The sequence below is a fragment of the Rosa chinensis genome, chromosome 5 (genome assembly GCF_002994745.2).
Source record: "Rosa chinensis cultivar Old Blush chromosome 5, RchiOBHm-V2, whole genome shotgun sequence".
Taxonomy (NCBI): Eukaryota; Viridiplantae; Streptophyta; class Magnoliopsida; order Rosales; family Rosaceae; genus Rosa; species Rosa chinensis.
This window is the reverse complement of record NC_037092.1, coordinates 9,122,806-9,143,568: the sequence shown is the minus strand read 5'-3', so window position 1 is coordinate 9,143,568 and position 20,763 is coordinate 9,122,806. Positions and strand designations below refer to the sequence as shown.

General features: G+C 38.3%; 4 protein-coding genes across 4 annotated transcripts; 1 reads left to right on the top strand and 3 right to left on the bottom strand.

Moving 5' to 3' along the window:
- Window positions 1-1,886: 1,886 nt before the first annotated feature.
- Window positions 1,887-5,577, bottom strand: LOC112164462. The gene is made up of 6 exons (XM_024300652.2): window positions 5,191-5,577; window positions 4,476-4,541; window positions 3,738-3,839; window positions 3,162-3,263; window positions 2,794-2,856; window positions 1,887-2,558 (listed from the first exon to the last, which is right to left on the bottom strand). Exons 1-6 carry the CDS (start codon window positions 5,546-5,548, stop codon window positions 2,194-2,196), a joined length of 1,056 nt encoding a protein of 351 aa, XP_024156420.1. The 5' UTR covers window positions 5,549-5,577; the 3' UTR covers window positions 1,887-2,193.
- A 4,596-nt stretch (window positions 5,578-10,173) lies between these two features.
- LOC112164459 (3-oxoacyl-[acyl-carrier-protein] synthase I, chloroplastic) lies at window positions 10,174-12,859 on the bottom strand. Its single transcript, XM_024300649.2, has 7 exons — window positions 12,293-12,859; window positions 11,629-12,060; window positions 11,270-11,443; window positions 11,068-11,181; window positions 10,846-10,947; window positions 10,621-10,687; window positions 10,174-10,524 (listed from the first exon to the last, which is right to left on the bottom strand). Exons 1-7 carry the CDS (start codon window positions 12,743-12,745, stop codon window positions 10,457-10,459), a joined length of 1,410 nt encoding a protein of 469 aa, XP_024156417.1. The 5' UTR covers window positions 12,746-12,859; the 3' UTR covers window positions 10,174-10,456.
- Window positions 12,860-14,816: 1,957 nt separating this feature from the next.
- LOC112167724 (high mobility group B protein 14) lies at window positions 14,817-17,899 on the top strand. The gene is made up of 6 exons (XM_024304773.2): window positions 14,817-14,985; window positions 15,414-15,596; window positions 16,575-16,632; window positions 16,738-16,782; window positions 17,435-17,515; window positions 17,624-17,899. The coding sequence occupies exons 1-6, from the start codon at window positions 14,909-14,911 to the stop codon at window positions 17,672-17,674; spliced, it is 495 nt and encodes a 164-aa protein (XP_024160541.1). The 5' UTR covers window positions 14,817-14,908; the 3' UTR covers window positions 17,675-17,899.
- A 103-nt stretch (window positions 17,900-18,002) lies between these two features.
- On the bottom strand, window positions 18,003-20,006 carry LOC112167723 (uncharacterized protein ycf23). Its single transcript, XM_024304772.2, has 9 exons — window positions 19,752-20,006; window positions 19,583-19,648; window positions 19,284-19,358; window positions 19,123-19,185; window positions 18,938-18,997; window positions 18,751-18,840; window positions 18,558-18,665; window positions 18,364-18,486; window positions 18,003-18,262 (listed from the first exon to the last, which is right to left on the bottom strand). Exons 1-9 carry the CDS (start codon window positions 19,950-19,952, stop codon window positions 18,125-18,127), a joined length of 924 nt encoding a protein of 307 aa, XP_024160540.1. The 5' UTR covers window positions 19,953-20,006; the 3' UTR covers window positions 18,003-18,124.
- Between the last annotated feature and the right edge of the window lie 757 nt (window positions 20,007-20,763).

The following is a 20,763-nucleotide window of genomic DNA, read 5'->3' as shown; positions in this document are numbered from 1 at the left end:
TTCCTACTTTGCTAAGTGGCGAGAGCTTCTCTCTCTAGGTTTTAGAGAGAGAAAACAGATTTGAGAACTCTTCCCCTTCCTCCTTCTATCTTGCCCGTATCTTGATCCATCGGGATCTAGATTGATGGCTTGAGAGTTAGCGGCGGATCTCTTGTTTAGGCTTTATCACAGGTTCATTCCATCTACATTCTTCAAGCTTTTCCAAATCATTTCTCACCCTTGTGGTGATATTTTGTATCATATGTGATGACTTCCTGGTTATGTCCATATCGGGAGGATCTTGTTTCTCGAATTTTATTTTTATTTTTTTCTCATTGTCAACTAATCTCATATGCTTCCATATCTAAGATCACAAGTCACTAACCTAGGTGAGTATGGGTGCTTACACATGTTTTTCAAACCACCCCCCCCCCAATTCTCCATCTCTGGTTCTCGGTAGCCATGATTCTATCTTGAGATGTGTCTCTATGGTGGAGGGAATGATGTTGTTTTGAGGGATCTTTTCCCCATGGATGTTGGGTTTCATATGGTATGTGTTTTGGGATTCTATTGACATCGGACAATCATTACAGTAATCCATGCTTTTCTGCTTCCAGTAGTATATCGATGGCATCTTGCAGTTGACAGCCTGGGGTGGACTACAGTAGCTAGGGTTTATGTATTGTATTGAGCCTCTTATTGGGCCTATATTTTAGCATTTAGTTTTTTTTTTTTTAAGGTTTAATTTCCTTATACTAGCTCTTTATTTGAGCACATGTGGAAATTAAGTTTCATTTTTATTATTAATTCATTTGGGCTTGTCCATTGAACTTATATTCTGGTTCAATTTTCAGCCCTTTAAACTTGCTTTGGAGCAGCTTTATTGATTTCCCATTACCCAAATTTTTTTTTTATAAATTTTGGACATTTACTTTTTTAAACTAAAATTAAACTATACTTTAATGTATTTTTCCAAAATTTGGGTACGATACTTTAATGTACTTTTTTAAACTAAAATTAAACTATACTTTAATGTACTTTTTTAAACTAAAATTAAACTATACTTTAATGTACTTTTTTAAACTAAAATTAAACTATACTTTAATCTATTTTGATCACATACCAACACCAACCTCAGTACGATCTTTGACACCCAGTATATGAACCACTCTATCATCTCCTCCAACAATCAAAATATCATTTTGTGGTCTGAAAGAGGCTGATTCTGATATGCATGGCACAGATAGCTTCACCAAAGGGTTAAATCTTAAAAAAGAAAAAAGAAAAAACAAGTTAGATATTAGCCATCCGGTCATATATTTTTTTTTAGTTGGAAAAAGGTCGGCCTAAAAATGTCACAAGTATTCTCACACCCATTATCAAGAAAAAGGCAAGTGTTAATTTAAAAATGAGAAAATTCAAATCTTCAACATGTTTGCTGCAGGTGTTAAGCTCTCTCTGACTTGTTACAACTTACAAGTACAGCCAAACTTAAATATCAAAAGCTCACAAATCTGAGCTCTAATAAGCTCCTTTTGAAATGTTTTTGCTAGGTTGAGGTTCATTGGAACTTCTCAATTGGGGCAGCTCTAATGAATGAAGACAGAGTGGATGGTGATACATCATCCTCTACTCCAAATGTTTTTTAATTTTTGATCTCGGTCGCAAAGACCAGTAACTCTAAGGGTTTATTATTCTGCTTTGGAGTTTCTAGGTCCTTGTTAAAAAAAATCAAATTTGGAGGCTCAGTAACCACCCAAAAATTACATGATTTTAGGAATTTTTTGACATAACTTCATCCTCGGTTGTATGCTAAATACACAGCCAGAGTCGCCTGAAGTAGGAAATTTATTACATATAGTATTCAAAAAGCAAATAAGCCCACAACATCGCGGGGGCTTATGTACTGGAAGAAATAAGGAGGTGTAATTAAATAGGACATGGCTGCCTGCAACTGCATGGCAACTGCAAATTTTGAAGGTTTAGATAGCACTGATACCTTTTGAAGCTATAGAGTATAGACAACCTTCAAAGCTCACTTACTAATTACACAGAAATAAAACAGATAACTTAATATGTATTCCATTCAGATACATGATAATAATAATCCTTCCTACTAATCCGAAAGTTCTTCAAGATACAAGGAGATAGATCAGAAGGCCATCAAGCGATGATCACAAAATTAACATAACCAAATCCCCTAGTACACCAGTCTCAGCGGTCGCTAAAGGGAGTGGGATTATATGGAACCGTTTTATGCTGTTTAGCACGCGGGCAATCAGTACCCCAGTGGTCTGATGCACAAATGAAACACGACTTGAGAATAGCACATTTAGACCAATTCATACCAGGGTGCTTGTCCTTAAGTCCACAACCCCTACAAACTAGTTCAACGCCAGGGCCAACAGATGCGCCTTCCGGGACATAGTCGAGATATGGACAGTGCAAACTCATATGGTCATCAGCCTTCAAACAAATCTGACACGGCCCCCATGTACTCCTTTGACGTTCGATGAATTCTTTCCATGCTTCTTTTCCACAATACTTTGGGTTTTCTGCACTTCTACGTCTCAGAGAATCTATTGCAGATCCATCGTTAAACACAGGGGAGGGTTAACAAACAAACAAAACCAAACTAAATATACTACATGGACCAAAGGTAGATATTTTCGAGTATAGGAAGAGATTTGTCATAAACAACACAGAGAAAACAACACTACGTACCCTAAAAAGACCAAAAAAAAAAAAACCAAGCAAATTCCTGATAATCTGCATTACAGATTGTAAAATAAAGTACAAATTTTGAATGCATACCAAGAGTATTCCAAAAAGGCGTATCAGGGAATGTCCTCTTGCTAGCACGAGCAGCTTCGGTTTCTGAAATAGAAAAGAATGGCTGATGGCTATGAAAAATCCCAAAATAGTAATACTATTGACAAGTATATTGATAGTATGTATGTGATAAGAAGAGCAAAAACGAATCCTTATTGATTAAACATACAAGTAGGGAAGCTGCAGGTGCAATGACATCTTTGAAACCCTTAACAATTATTCACTTTACATCTGATAAACTTGGCTGGAGAAGTAATTAATTAAAGAGTTCGATTAACACCCCCCCCCCCCCCCCCCGCGACAAGCAAGAAACCAAGACTGTAAAGTACAAATTTCATTCAAAATCATACCAGCTACTGTATCAGGACCATAACTCTCTACTAGGTTAATGCATCCACCAAAAAGAGGTGTATCACGGAGTGTCCTCTTGCTAGCACCAGCAGCTGCGGCTTCTGAAATAGAAAAGAATGGCTGATGGCTATGAAAAATCCCAAAATAGTAATACTGTTGACAAGTATGTATGTGATAAGAAGAGCAAAAATGAATCCTTATTGATTAAACATACAAGTAGGGAAGCTGCAGGTGCAATGACATCTTTGAAACCCTTAACAATTATTCACTTTACAAATTCTACATCTTATAAACTTGGCTAGAGAAGTAATTAATTAAAGAGTTCGATTGTTTCAAAAACATACACAACATCTCAAGACTCTGACAGTATCCATCAATTGTTGCCATATCTACTACAAACAAACCAAATTCTACTACATAGACTGAAAGTACATATTTTCAATTATAAGATGAGATTTTTCCAAGACAAAAGATAGCACCAACACCACTCCCCCCCCCCCCCCCCCCCCCCGCCCGCCCCCCCCGACAAGCAAGAAACCAAGACTGTAAAGTACAAATTTCATTCAAAATCATACCAGCTAGTGTATCAGGACCATAACTCTGTACTACGTTAATGCGTCCACCCAAAAGAGGCTCCGGGAAGGAGGCCATCACGCGATTGGTAATAGGTTTGGCCTCTGAAATACAAAAGAATGAGTTATGGTGATGAAAAAAATAAAACCAAAAATATGATTTATATTGACAGTATGTCATAAGAAGAGTGAAAAAGAATCCTTGATTAAACATATAAGTAGTGAAGCTGCATCTGCAATGACATCTATGAACCCTCAACACCAATTCACTTTACGAATTCTAAGTAAGTTATGCATCACATTGGGAAACCAACTAGGGTAGAGACGTAGTTAACTTGATTAAAAGACCAAATTGTTTGAAAAACTGACACAACAAGTCCAAATTAACTCTAAGACAGTATGCAGGCATCAATTGCGTAGATGTTATATATCTCTAGAAGAGACACATAACAATGACATCTTTGAAACCCTTAACAATTATTCACTTTACAAATTCTACATCTTATAAACTTGGCTGGAAAAGTAATTAATAGACTGAAAGTACATACTTGCAATTATAAGATGAGATTTTCCCTAGCACCAAATCCCACCCCCCCCTCCTTCTTTTCTCAAAGACAAGCAAGAAACCAAGCAAATTCCAGATACTCTTCCTCACAGATCGTAAAGTATAAATTTCAAAAGCATACCAAGTAGCGTATGAGTTATACCAAGCAGCGTAAAGTATAAATTTCAAAAGCATACCATAACTCTGTACTACGTTAATGGGTCCACCAAACCCCGTCACGCGATTGGTAATAGGTTCGGCCTCTGAAATACAAAAGAATTGAGTTATGGTGATGAAAAAATAAAACCAAAAAATATCATTTATATTGACAGTATGTCATAAGAAGAGTGAAAATGAATTCTTGATTAAACATACAAGTAGTGAAGCTGCATCTGCAATGACATCAATGAACCCTCAACACCAATTCACTTTACGAATTCTAAGTTAGTTATGCATCACATTGGGAAACCAACTAGGGGAGAGAAGTAGTTAACTACTTAACTTGATTAAAAGACCAAATTGTTTGAAAAACTTTGACACAACAAGTCCAAATTAACTGTAAGACAGTATGCAGGCATCAATTGCGTAGATGTTATATATCTCTAGAAGAGACACATAACCTCTCAGTGACTGGTGGCACCTTATAGTAAAACTAGATATATTTAAGCCAATTACACCAATTCTCGGCAACTAATTCCGAGCAGATATCACTAGAATATAAGTAAAGGACATTTAACTTTAATTCTTCATTCAAACACTGCAAACAGAAAAAGTACTAGTTCAAACCTCAACACAATGTAAATTTTTTCAAATAGCAAAGCCACAGAATGGTTAAAAAAAAAAAAAAAGGCAATTGAATTTCATGCAAAACTAGGGACCTGAGAACCCTAAAACACAAATGAAAATACGTACCCTTCCGCTTAGCCAAAATCTTAGCATACTCGAGCTCTCGCTCTTTAGAGACGAGCGGGCCGGCCTCATCCAGAATCTCCTTCAGCGTACGGCTTACTGGTTTTAAGGGCTTCGCCGGGTCCGGGTCCGGGTCCTGGTGCTTGCCGCCCTGGATATCAGGGTGTTCAGAGGACAAGGACGAACGGGGCCGCTTCGCAACATCAGAGTCTTCCGTGACAGGGGTTAGGTTCTGGTCGTGGCTAGGGTCTTTGAACAAGGACGAACGGTGCCGCTTCAGGCGGACCACGATAGGGGATAGGGGCATGGATGGGTCCGGGTCGTGGACATCAGGGTCTTCCGTGACAGGGGATAGGGGCATGGCTTTTTCTGAGCGATCGAAAGAGACTATAGATTTGGGAGCGTTAATGAAAAAAACCTAGGATGGATTTTTTTTTTTTTTTTCCAAGGGAAAGACGACAAGTTATATTAATTAAAACTAAGGAGTACATGGGGCGATGTAAATGCATCGAAAGAAAAATAATAAAACATAACAAGATGCACAAACGCATCTATAATGAGGAAAAACAATAAAACATAACAAGATACACAAACGCATCTAGAGTAAAGGGTAACTAGGACGTGACTTGATACCAAACAGATTTGGTATTGCTGCACTGCATATGTCACGAGAGCAGTGTAAATGTAGTAGTAACTGTAGCCGTAACCATAACCGATGATAGAATCACCTAGGGGATAGAGTTCGCCGCCATAGAGGGAAAAGAGAGAGAGCAGTCGCTCTCATCCTTAACCTAGGATGGATCTTGAAATATAGTCCAGTTTATGGAACCTATAATATTCTGACCTTTTTTTTTTTTTTGGGATAAAGAAAGTTTAGGGCACGGAGAGGCCCGTTCGTCCTTGTCGGAAGACCCTAGCCAGGACCAGAACCTAACCCTAACCCCAGAGCTTAACCGGGAAGGACTTGGGTAAAGGCTCTCATGCCCCGCCGGCACCCAGAAAGGTGTGTGAAGGGTTAGGTAAAAACAAAATAGTGTTTTTAAATGTATCCATGAGAGTTTTGCACCTAGCAAATTTATTTGTATAATTTCGTTTCAAAAAAAAAAAATTAATAATATATATATATATATAATATAATATATAATATATCTAAGGGAAAATGATCATTTACCCAATTTTGGGGTTAATTAACCCTACTTACCCAAACACTCTAAGAGATTGTCCACTTAGAAGAGATCATTCCCTAATACTCAATTAAGTATGTTTTTATTTTATTTATTTATTTTTGGGACAATTTTGCCCTCTCCTTCTTTGTCACTTAGAGAGAGAAGTGATCGGAGACCTTATCGGACTCCTGTGACCAGTGGCCAGCCGCGGACTCTGGGGACCGGTGACCCTATTCTGGCTTCTGATTTTATTACCCCCCAATAATACTCAGTAATCATATTATTGCCCCCCAATAAACTTGTTATTGGGGATCAATAATTAGTGAAAAATGAAGATGTTTTGAATTTTGAAAGCTTTTGGAGGTTTATCCAAATAAATAATTTTATTATTGCCCCCCAATAAACATTTTATTGCCCCTCAGTAATCTTATTATTGCCTCCCAATAATCTTATTATTGCCCTCCAATAATCATATTATTGCCCTCCAATAATCATATTATTGCCCTCAAGTGAATTGCATAAACTCCCAAAATCAAAATGAATACACTACAGACACCATTGATCAATTTATATGTTCAATTGTACACTTTTTTACTTTCCTTCCTCATTCTCGGAGTTCAAAGTAAACCAAAAAAAAAAAAAGTGCTCTGGGCACCCACCGGAGTGTGAGGCCGGTTGGTTTTTTCGCTGGTGCTTCCCCGGCGGCGGTTTGGATGTCGTGACCGGATTGGGTGGCGGAAGATGCGACCGGGTTGGGTTGGAGAACTAGCTAGTGATTGGCTTATCTTAGGCCGGGAGACTGGAGTCGGGTCGTGTTCGTCTTTCTTGGTTGGAAGGAGTGGTCGGGGCGTGGTTGTGTAAGGGGAGTGGAGTCGAATCGGGTTGCGCTCGGAGGTTCAATTAGGATCCGGATGAAGTGCTCCGATCTTGGGGCTGGCTTGGGGTGGGACCCATGATGGTTGAGATCGCCTCTGATGGCGGTGGAGACTTGATGGATGTGTTGACCCAAAGCCGGTGGTGGGGCGCCAGAGCTGCCATGGGAGAGAGAGAGAGAGAGGACCGTGCAAATCGGAGGGATGAGAGAGAGAGATATGAGTGTAATTTATAAATTAAAATGAGGGCAATACTGTCAATAAGTGTTAGATTAGGTAAATGAGTTTAAAAAACTCTTAGTGGAGTAAGTGGACAATTTTTAAGCTGAAATTGGGTAAGTAGTCTCGGCCCCTATCTCTAATTAAACCACCTAATTGACTAATTGTCCACATTAACCTTATCATGTACCCAACAAAAAAAACACGGGAATGATCATACAGATCATCTTCGGTGGTTTTTTGGTTCTTTCAAGATGGGATTTTTGACTTTACTATTACTTAGTAACGATTCTTGTTTCGATAGTCCTTGTTTAATTTTTTGTGTGAGTTCCAAAAGTTCTCAATTTTTGGTATGACTGATAAAGCGATACCAATAATATAACATTTGTCCATATACGACCAATTCCATCAGACTCTAAAATTGACATTACCATTGGTACTCACTCAATCATGAATAGAGAAAGCCTTGCTAGCTACACCAACAAGTGGGAAATATTTTATCTCGCTGCCATAGTTTGATTGATTGCAACAATTTTTGCCATCCCATGCCCGTCTTAGACTCCATTAACGCCATTTGATTGCTTCGATTGGTGTGGCTTTTCAAGGCCTACCTCCACAGTGTCTTCAGCACTAGGCTGCCACCTCTTAGAGCAACTCCAACAGCTTCTCTATAATTTTTGTATTATAGAGAAGCAAAAGTCAAACCTTTAGCCTATTTTTCTTCTCCAACTCCAACAGATTCCCTAGTTTACAGTAATCTATAAAATCTCCATATTCTTCTTTAAAATTTTGGAGTTTGCTGTAAATATAGGGAATTTGGTTTTCTCTCTCCTCACTTTTCCTAAAATAGAGATAGTTATAAGGAATCTGTTGGAGTAAAAGACGCTCATTTTTCCCTAAAGTAGAGAAAAATCAAAATATAGGGAATCTGTTGGAGTTGCTTTTAGTATCGCCGCCCTTGTTGTCACGGTAGATGAAGTACAAGATGAGCTGCAATGCCACCACAGTAGGATAGGTATAGCGGAAGCCATTAGAGCAAAAAATACATATTTTTAAAATAGAGAAAATACAAATTATAGGAAAGTTGTTGGAGATGTTGTAAGAATTTTGCTGAGTACATTTTTTTTTAATCGAGATCACACGGTTTCTCAAAGATTCTTTTAGTCCTAGAGATTAATCCATGCTAAGGCTCATGCCAGAATGTTTCCTCCTCCCTAACCACCAATGATATATTGGGATTCAACTCTAATCAGCGTTGGCGAGATTTGATTTTATATATTGTTAATTGTATATTGTCTTGCACATGCAACTTCTTGAAACATGATACTAATTCTTATAAATTTAAAAGTTTTTCTTGAATAAAACATTAGAGAGGCCATTAAGTTTTTGGTTATGCATCTTCCTTGTTGAAACACTTGACATAACCAAATCCCCTAACAGTACCAGTCTCTGAGCTTGCCCCCCGCTATGGAATTGTAACCTTGGAAAAGTTAGCAGCACACTGCGGTTCAATGTGCTGAGAATCATTAGTCCAGTGGTCATATTTCAAATCAGAAATAGAACACCATTTGATAACAGCACGTCTGCTGGCAAAAAAATTATCTATAAATCTGAAAAAGAAGACAACAAAAATAGTGATTCAACTTGGTTTCTTGAATTGACTCTTAAACAAGAGGCTTGGTCGCATAATTTGTAAGTATAACTCTATCCACAAATTAAATTTCAATCATTTCAAATAACTCTAGAAGGTCACAACTGTCAATTCCACAAAATAGTACGCCTCGAGCCTCTAAATTTTCAGTTCCGGCCCTGATCTCTCTTACTCTCCATATTGGGAAAATAGCACCTTGAGGAAGTTCTTCAGGATCTCAAGGTTGCATGTCCCAGGTGTAGTACACGGTTTGGATCGTATCGTGGCTGCCTTGTGTTATTGCACCATTTTTATCACGTACACAATAGACTTGCTGTGTTTGGAACCCTAAAATGATGATGGGAGAGTCTCCAATTAGTTTGGTTTCTGTTACTTCCACCTCAGAGATATGTAGAATCTTGTTATCAAAAAAGATGCCTTGGCTTTGAAAAGCCTGACGCTCTGCTATACACCGCTCAATCGCCTCATCAGCACAGTACATGTTCAGTGTTTTAATATCTCCCTTCATGTAAGCATTTAACACAGTTTTGACCACATTCTGAACCTCTACCACAAAATCTGGTAAAGAGAAAGATAGATCTCGGGCATGGATCTCCTTAATTATTGCTGCAGCATTTGTTTCTGGAAAAATAGCTTCATTGATCAGGATGAAGCAAAAGGTGAAGAATTGTCAAACATCATCCCAACATGTTGAATGACATGGCTATATATCGTTCTCCTGAGCACTCTCCAAACACCTGAAAACCAGCATCATTGGGCTTTGTCAACAAACTGTAGAAACCAAATTTGCATCTCCAACTGTAACTTCTTTGCAAGCTCAACCAAATTCTTCAATCGAAATCATGAGTTACATAGTAGTGAGGATGAGGCATCCGGCTTGGAAGCCTCGTTGGTTTGGACTTGTAATGGTCTCTAGCTTAGGCCTTCGCTCTTCGCTATATGAGATCCCAGGATAGACATGTTCAATAAGTGTACCTCCCTGTACATATCTTCTTTTATGAATTTCACAAGGAACTCTGCCTCATCTGAGTCATCTCAGAGTACGTAAAAACATGACGACAAACATGGTTTGGCCAAATTTTTTGTTCAAACAATAAAATCAGAATAAGCTTTCCATTTAATACAACAATTCAGCATATCAACGAGTCAACAACCACACATGTAACAGTGAAAAAATAAAAGACCTGCTACTGACCCCAGAACCTGGTATCTAATTGACTACTGTCCTTGAAATAGAGTAACTCTTGATTATTTCGCTACAACTGGCTCCAAAAATAAGAATGAAAGCAGCCTCAGATACAGTTAAGATCTCCTCTAAGCAAGACTGATGTAGTACAAAACTTGCAGACAAGCTTGGATGATCAAGGCTTGAATGCAGAAAAGGCAACAACAGAGTTATGTCCTCCGAATCCGAACGAATTTGATATGGCTGAAAATTGCGTAAACAATGTAATGATTATATTTAGATGGGCAGGAGCAATTAAGACATAAATGCAAAGGGAGTTTGAAGGTTTGGGATTCATACCAACATTCACTTCATGCTGCTGCTTTACATTTGCAACAGTGTCAAACTCGACTGAGGGTTCTGGATTCTGTTTGAGAATGAACAAGCCACATATCAGAAACCATTTCAATAAGGGTAAGCAAACAAAAAGCATAGAAACATGAAACTAAACAAAGTAGTACTATGCTTTTCAAAATCCTGAAAACAAAAACTACCAAAACGGCAAAACTAAGAGTATTGCCATACAAATTGGTTTATGGAAGGATGTATCCATCCTGTTTGTATGGCTTTCACTGTAGCAATAGCTTCCAAACCCCCAGAAGCACCGAGGCAGTGACCTATCATAGACTGAAACAAAGTATAAAGAAGAAACATCGTCAGGAATGGCACATCATTTTAAATGATACAGATACAGAGACAGCAAGATTTTATTTTTTCGACAAGGATAGACAGAGCAAGATAGATTACCTTGGTAGCATTGATCTTTATCTCTTTAGTGTTCTTGAACACCTTTTTTATAGCATTAACCTCAGCCAGGTCACCCGCTAGAGTGGAAGTTGCATGGGCATTGATGTAGTTAACCTGATACAGTAATGGAGTAGTTCAGTCAATGATGCCAAGAGACGAACACTATAAATCAGTACTAAGCCAGGTTTAAGGAAGACGGCACCTCTTCAGGTGAAACACCAGCATCTTCAAGGCTTCTCTCTATGCATGTAGATACACCAAGTCCATCACCTCTTGGATCAGTCATATGATATGCATCACAGTTAATAGCACCTCCCAAGTACTCGGCAATAATAGGTGCCCCTCGTTTCATCGCATGTTCCAAGCTCTCCATAACCTGTCAACAAGATCAACCACTTCAGATGTTATGATTAAAATCAGCATCTAAAAATATCAACAGCAAAAAGGTTCAACTTCTATCTCAACGTGCTTGTTTAGATCACGTAAAAAATAGGCGATGATCTAAGTCAGACTACAACATATCATCATTTGCCTTCAAACTCATAACCAATGCAGACTCACCAATATTCCAGCACCTTCACCCATAACAAAGCCATCTCTATCTTTGTCCCACGGTCTAGAAGCAGTTTTCGGATCATCATTTCTCTGAGACAATGCCCTGCATGCAACAAACCCCCCAAGCCCAATGGGAATCAAGGCAGCTTCAGTCCCACCAGCAATCATCAAATCAGCTTCACCCCGACGAATGTGATTCGCCGCAGCATAGAAACAATAATTTGAAGTAGCACAAGCCGTCGAGATTGAATAATTCGGCCCCATAAAGCCCAAATCAATCCCAAGCAAAGCAGATCCCATGTTTGTAATAGCATAGGGAATGAAAAATGGGGTAATTTTCCTGTGACCTTTATCTATGAGTGCATGAACACCATCAGAAAACACAGTAAGACCACCCATCCCTGATCCAACTAGCACACCAGCCCGCGACTTATCAAGCTGTCAGTGAAGTAAAATTCAACCATTTCAGAGTCATGTATATGATTCATTACTAAATCCAAATCGATAAACAACAATAAATTCCGCTACATTTCATCAATTCATCAATGCATGTTCACATTTAGCAACAAATTAACAATCAGATCCATAGTTTATAACAGAATCACTACTCCTATTCAAAAAATGGAACTAAAATCGAAGTAATTGAATTATAATCAGAGAAAGTAGTGACCTTAGGGCGGTTATCGGCGCCGAGATCAGCATCTTCTAGAGCCTTCTTACCGGCAACAATGGCGTAGCGGAGGCAATCGTCGAGGCGGCGATCGTTCTTGCCGTCAATGTAGCCCTCGGAGGTGAAGCCGCGGATCTGGCCGCCGAACCGGGTGGGGAACTTGGAGGCGTCGAAGCGGTCGATGGGTCCGACGCCGCTCTCTCCGGCGAGGAGCTTGTCGTAGTAGGTGTTGACGTCGTTTCCGAAGACAGAGACGAGGCCGAGGCCGGTGATGACCACGCGCTTCTTGGGGTCCTTCTCGCGGGTGGGGGCGGAGACGGCGGCGGCGGAGGAGGCGGAGACGAAGGAGACGCGTCTGCAGGCGGGTTTGGGAGTGAGGTTGGGGAAGTGGGTCCTTTTGCGGAGCGGGTCGAGCGGGGCGGGTCGGAGCGTGGAGGACTGAATGGCCTGCATGGTGGTGAAGGAGAGTGGTGGCGACGCCAACGATGTGATTTTGAATCGCAGAGAGAAAGAGAGAGAGAGAGAGGGGGGGGTTTGGGATTGGTTTTTGTAGGAGGAGAAAAACCTCGTTATTTTCAGCTGCGCTGCTATATATACGCCACGTCACTCTGAAGTTCACACTGGAGAGAGATCTCTCAGATTCTCCTTTTATTTATTTATTTACTTGTGTTTTCCCACAAATCAGAATTAAGTATGAATAACCAACTGGTGTGCTTGAGCTGTTTACCACGGAACTCCTATATCTAGAGTTCAAGTACCAACTTTCACCGGTTTGTGGCCTATATATTTCTGGGGCATGCAGTGGAAGATTAGTCTGACTTTGCTTGAGATACCTTTATGGATCTTTTGCTTGAGATAGCTTCATGGATCTCGATCTGAATATTGATTGAGTGGGTGTGTTACTAACTCACTAATGTAAGCAATGTGACTTGCGACCTCAATCCCGATCAAAAGAAAAAAAGAGCGAGATAATCATTTTTTTTAAATAAATCTTTTTATTCTAAAAAAAGAAAAAGAAAAAACAACAACAACTCATGTCTATTTCTAGTGGCTAGTCGAAGTAATGTAGGCGTTTGACCATCTAACCGTGTTCTTGAAGAGAAAGAGGAGGAGGAAATATTTAATTTAAACTTTGTATTATATGGGGTGCTTCTAGATGTTGTTGTTTTATAGTTTTGCCTTAGGGAATGGAAGTATGGATTATTCTTGTGAGATATGCCTTTGGAGGTTGTTTTGAAGTACTTGGCCTGTACTTAGCTAAATAGTGACACTATTGTATGTGTCCCTTAAATCACATTTACTTATGATTTTATATTTTTAAGAGAGATACAATTATATATAATTGCTATGGGAGCACACACATTTCATGCATACCTATTTTTCATGAAAATGCCCTTGGATATAGGAAGTTGCAAATGTAACATATGTAGTTTTTATTTTTATTTTTAATAAAACATATGTAGTTGTTATTCTAAGTGAATTAGCTAATTTGGATTTGGTCATCAACTTTTCACTCAATTAATGAGTTATGCTCACCTAAAGGACAACTTGTGACTTGTGAGAGACGGGTAAGTATAACGGCTGAAATTAAATACATATTTTAAAGTTGTTATAATTTTAATATGTAACTGAATTCACTTGTCTATCATAATTTATTAGGTGAACACTTGCAAGTAAACAATTTATTAGGTGAACACTTGCAAGTAATATTACTCTCACTTACATATATTAATAAAAGTGAATGCAATTGATACTCCCAAAAATGTGACATGTCCGTCCAATTAATCAAACCTAAACTAAAAGACTCATTTTTTGTTTTTGTTTTTTTTTTTGTTTCATGTTACAACCTCTAGACTTCTACACATGACCTCATACACTTTGATAATTGAATAAATGTGGTGGCCTGCTGGCTCGCTAAGTTTACTGAAAACTCTGTTCTCTTTTAGAACATTCCAAAAGACTCTTTCGGGACTATTTAACCATTTTGTAAAATATATGATTTTTTGAGGGAATGTGGTTGTCCATCAATTAAAAAATAAATATAGATAATGTTACGTAATGACTCACCTATATTTAGGCTATGACATGATTGAACCATGTCTATAAACCCTAGAGTAATGTAATGTAACATTACCATGAGAATAAGCCTAAATTAATCTATAATATGACATTATAGGAAAAGCTTTGAAAAAACTATAAAACTAACCGTAATTTATTCTTATTTCGAAAAAAAAAATCTCTACGCAATGATTACTAATTGATGGATATAATGATTATGAACGGTCTTGTTATGAATAATATTTTTTTTTTTTTTGGGTACAATTGTTATGAACAATTGTTGAAATCATAAATTATTCGATTTAGTCCTTCACTTCTTCTTTTCTTTAAGTACACAGTACAACCCAAATTCCAAAACTTCAGAACCAAAAGAAAATCAAGTACAACCCAAAATAGAATAAAGTGGATCACGGAACGACATCGTTTGACGCTGTCGTGGTTCGTTTATTACTTAAAACGTCAAAACGCAGGGACCGTGGAGCGCAGTGTCCATCACTCACCACACAACCCAGAATCCCAGAGCCGACTCAGCTCCAAAGCCAAGAGCACCCCATATACATGGCAAAGAAAACCAACGACTCTCAGGAACCAGTCTCTTCTTCCTCCACCAACGCCCCAGAAGAAGCTTCCCCTCGGTAATTTTCGTCCACTGTAATTTTTGTCATCACAGTTTTATGCTTTGTGTTTGGATGCTGAAAAAACCCAGTAAAACACACAAGAAATGGAAAACCAAGCACAGAGTGGAAACTTTGGTTTGTATTGCTTGATGGGTTTTTTTTTTTTTTTTTTTGAGTCCCAAGGTTTTGGGAACACAAGTTGCTTAGCCAAGTAGTTGTGTAAGGCTTAATTGGGTGGTAGGGTTTATCTTCTCAAACAGATTGGACGGTAGGGTTTAGTTTGAAATGGGAAATTGGAGATCAATAGTTCTGTATTTTTAGTTTTACATGGTTTTTCTGTATGTTGAGGGTCTCAGACATTGTTGAATAAGAAATTGGGTTTTTACAGTCTATTTTACTCTTGGTAGTGTTTAAAGCGATCTCATAATAACTGTGAAATTGTTTAGGAGAATGGTGTTGAGGGTCAGACGAAGCGAGGCGACAAAGAGGTTATCAAGCTTAATCAGAGCTGAGGAGAAGGAAAAGAGGGTTGTTTCAGTTAAAAGGTCAAAAACCAAGCAGAAGAAAAAAAGCGCTAAAATTGATGCCAAGATGCCCAAGAAACCCCCAACTGCATTCTTCTATTTCTTGTAAGTTACCTCTTTCATTCCTTTCTATGTTTTTGATTGTAGTTGCAGCACATATTTTCACTTTTGTGAGGGTGTATAGTTTTTGCCCCTATACTTGATCAAACTGCCAACATGCTTGATTATTGGCTTTGTGTGGTTCTGTTGTTCCTATGAGAACTCATCATGAGTTTTGTTTATCATCCTTTGGTATGATTCTGGTTCTGGTCTTTAGACCTAAGATTATGGGAGATTTTCTACTTGGTGCTTTATAATAGCAAATGGAAGTTTTGGAAGGATATTCAACACTATGGTTAGTTAACATGTTACAAGAAAGTCATTTCAGGTATTTTGAACAAGAAACCTCTTTGCAGGCATTTGGTTATATAGCTAATTAAATGTCCTTGTGTAATAGCTTACACAAGGTCAACTGTATTTTAATGTATTCAATGGAATATAATTCCCATGCAAGTTTGCAAGTCTTAGAGTTGCTTATGACATATGCATTCCTGATTGCTCTCAAATATACCAAACAGAGTGTACTTGGCTATATGAGGACCGGAGTTACTTAGTGATGGGGTACTAATAGTGGTGCTTTGCAAATTATAATGTTGTTTGTGGAGATAGAGTTATGCGAGTATGGTTCCTGCAGATTGGTTTCATGCATACACACCAGCCATTGTATGTAGATTTATTCACATGTATGGTTAAGAAAGTCTTTACTAAAGTTGGTCAATTAGATATAGGATGCTTAGAAGGGTCACATGATGGAACAATTATCTTTTAATTTCTCTTAGTTCATTTGTTCAGAAGTGTTCTGTTTTTTCAGATAAGTGAGCATCTTCTCAATACGGTTGCATGAGTTGTAATTTAAGTGATCATTATAGTTGATATGGCTCAAATTAGAACTCATATTTGCAATCTAAAGGTTTCAATTGATTTTTGAAACTAGCTCAGTGCGAGCAGCTTTCTCATAAAATTGATTTTGTTTTTGTGCTTAAGGGAGGACTTCCGCAAGGAATTTCAAGAGCAAAATCCAGAAGTCAAGACTATGCGTGAGGTAAGTAGGATAGAGTTCATGTGATAATGTGTGAAATTGCCTTTTCTTGTCGTCATTCCATCATTGCTCCTCCTCTATGTGAACTAACAGTGCTTTAATATTCAGGTTGGAAAGGCATGTGGAGAGAAGTGGAAGACATTGACATATGAGGTTCGTGATCCAACTTTAGTTCACTTGGTGGACAGTTGATGTATTGAAGTAGAAGTTATAGTATTGTTGTGAAGAAAAAAAAAAAACTCTTTATGATAGTTTTTAATGTCGAGTTTGTTTGCAAAATTTTGATACCGACCCAACTTTACATTCTATAACACAGTAAAACTTGTGTATGGCTTGTGCTTATGCATGGTTGCATATAACTTGTATAATATCACAGAGGTATAGCAAGAGATGAATTCTAATTGATTCTATGAATGCCATTATCGACGTTGATTAGGACTTTGCTCAGGATCAATCTACTTTGCCATTATCTACGTTAAATGCCATTATACTATGCTTTAGCTTGATAGAAAAAACTTGTACTTATAGCTCAAAATCTATCTATGTTGAAGTGACCCGCAGTAGGTTAGGTTCATAAGATTTACAGCCAAGTGATACTGGCTGTAGTATGCAATTGGTTTATTCCTAATTACTGCTCCTGGTTGTCACCAATTAGACGATCTTGCTTTTATACTCATCTGCAGGCATGAAGCATCAAACTATAATAAAATTTTGACTGGTTACTAGTTTCCGACGATGCTAATTTAGGCCAATAGTTGCTTAGAGAGTTTTCCTCATTCAATCTTTTTTCTTCTTCTTATATTAGGACAAGGTCAAATACTATGATATAGCCATGGAGAAACGAGCCGAGTTTGACAAGGCCATGTCAGAATATATCAAGAAAAAGGTAAGCTTGCAAGGATTATCTTTGTGGTAAAAACCTGATTCTTATCTTACAAGTAAATCCTATTGATTGTCAATTGCAATTTACTGACCAGATTTTAAACATTTGCAGGAAAGTGGTGAGGGTGACGAAACTGAGGATGATGAAGATTACTATATCTGACAAACATGTATCAAAGGGATGAAAGTAAACCATTTGTAGACTAATCATCTGTCCATTAACCAACTGTCAACGCTTGTATCATTCTTGTCTATATCTGTTCAGAATTGGATTTCAGTAGTGAGAATGCAGATTTCACATTTGGTTGTGTGCTTTATTCAATGGAAGATGACTATACCAACTGGATTTTAGTAGTGAGAAATGTACACGCACCTTATTTGATCAGTACTGTCTAACCTCTCTTTTAGCTTTTACTGGTTTATTTTGATAAAACCATTGGCAGTTCCCTCTTGATTAGTAAAGATGTCGATGGTTCTGCCAACAATGTGTATGTACCATTGTCATGCTCTTATTCAAATGGGATGGGATGTTCTAACAATTTATATTTTATAACACTAAAGACCTGGAGGTCATCATAATTTATTTCCTCTAATATAGTATTATGCGAGTGAATTACAGTTTCAAAGTTTTTTCTTCGCTGGTACTACGCCTACCGGTACCAGCTGATGCTCCTAATGAATCGGAGATACTCCTGACTTCTGCAATCATCGCAACTACATCATTGAGCTTGTTAACTGCTGAGCCTACGCCCTGTATTCAACAATGATGCAAAGAAACACAGTATGTTAATCCATTATACTTTGGATCTCCTCGGAGGTAGAGAAATGGAACCAGTTTCATGGTTTACTCACCACACCCGCTGCTCCAGCTGTTATGGCCATTGGTGCAGTAACTGCACTCAGTCCAGATGAACACATGACAGGAATGTTCACAGCCCGTGATATAGAGTATGCTGCTGCTAATGTTGGTGACGCCTAAAATACCAAATACCACCATCAGATTTGATTGTTGAAACAATGTCTTGTGGAATCTAGGTTGCTATTACCTTCTCGATCAAACCAAGAACGCCGGATTGGGAGGGGTTGGAACATTTTCCTCCTTCAGTCTGGATGATGTCTACACCTTCCTGCTCTAGCATCTCTGCAAGCTTGACCTGTCATTCAACTAGCTTAATTAAACCAAACAGCATGCATGGATCATTGGATCAAATATAGGCTTTCAGCAATGCTGCTTCTGACCTGGTCTGGAAGGCTTAGTGTATGTGGTACAGTGACTGATAAGGCCACAGATGGAAGAATCTTCTTGGTCTGTTTTGCTAGATTTAATATCTGTAAAACATTATAGAAAAAGAAGAGAGATCCTTAGTAAAATATCTCTGATAGGTATACTCATGCTGGTAAGTGTTTTAACCATCAGATGCAGTACCTGCTCAGGAGTGAAAATCACACCCATCTCATAGAATGAGTCATAGTTTCCAATCTCAACCTACACAAGCCATTAACTTCATAAATTACCACTAACCGAAAAAGAACATTGTGACATTCTGGTCAAATTATGTAGCATTGTGTGAAACGGTTTTAGTATGAAAGGAATTAGTTTGTGATTTGAACCATTAGTGCTCCTGCTTCAACAGCAGCTGGAAATGCCGCTGGATCTACAGAAGAAACACAAACCTGCAGAGTGGAGACATCTCCAATCAATCAACCTTCTGGTGTGACTATAGAAATCAAGGCTAATATAGCACAAATCCTTACAAAGAGTATTTACGTACCGGAAGACAAGTTAGACCAATAGCAAGCTTCACCAACTCAGGGTCGCAAGCTATATCCACATGAGTTGCTCCTCCCTATATGAAATGACACATTACATAATAACAAAAAAATAATAATAATAGTTGACATTTAGCTGTGGAACAATGAAATTTAACACCACAAAGCATTAAAGAAGAAGATAAGAGGCCTAGTAGTCCAACATATTTTGTCACTTGGTTTAACAACAAAGTCACTTTAGCTAAAATGTCCATTAGTTCATCTTATAATCTCATCTGTAAACGGAGTATGTGAAACAAACCTGTTCTGCAGCAGTAATGACTGATGCAACATTTTCTTTGTCAAAATTCTGCAAACCTGAAATAATCTGCAAAACAAAAATTTACATTAGTATAAATATGAGGTATTAGTTGAGCAAGGCCTTGAGAGCTCAACAACAGAACTAGCAAAACATGATAGGTTTGGTTTACCTTGAGAGCTCTGCGTTCATGAAAATCTTTCAAGACTGCTTCTTTAGTGGTTGACAGAACTGCTTTGGTGGTGAAAGAGGCTCTTCTTTTCAGAGGGAAGCATGATTTTGAAGGCAGAGAATGACCCAGAAGAGGGTTTGAGTTAGGTTTCAGAAGGGAGTGAGAGGTTGATGAAGTTGGAACGCAAATCGAGGCCTGCATCTTCACTGCAGCTGAGGTTTAGAGGTTTTAGAAGTTGGGAAGCAGAGAGATAAGAGAGCCTGGCAGCTAGCTATATACTATTTTACAAGAAGATATTTCTGCTGCCAACTCAGCTAACACACACTCTACATACTATGATACTGTAAAGATAGTATGACTGAATAATGTTAGGCAAATAAATTGTGTGATATTAGCAAACTACATTACCAATATTCTCACATGTGTCCTTGTGTATGGAAAAGACTATGCGGGGAGGGCAAGCCCACCTATTTGGTGTACTCGATGCCCGGAGGGGGGGTGTCGCTGCATCTTTGGCGCGGCACTGTGCTGGACTTCGGGTAAAAAAGGCCATTGCGTGCCTCCTTGTGGTCCTTCCCAGTACCTCCTTTTAAAAAAAAAAAAAAAAAAAAATTCTCACATGTGTAGAGCGTTTCTGGGGACTCAAAACATGTGTCTTAACTCTTGAGAAAGATGTGTAAGTTGTTGGTCGCAGAAGTGTTAGAACTCTTCAGTAGAGTTTGACAAAGCAAGTGTTGTTCGAATTTTAGTATTTTTCGAGAAACACTTGACAAATTTTTTTCTTGACAATATGGAAGTACTTCAAGTGCAATAAAATAGTATTCTACGAAATTTATGTGCACTTCTAACAAAAGTGTGTTGAACAAATTTTTGTTGAATAAATTGACCAAAAGCCCAAAAATAAGCAAAAATTATCCCACTTACCCCACCAACAGATTTTTAATCCCACTAACACAATTTGAAACAAATTGACAGATATACCCTCACCCTAATTACTAAACTACAATACTGC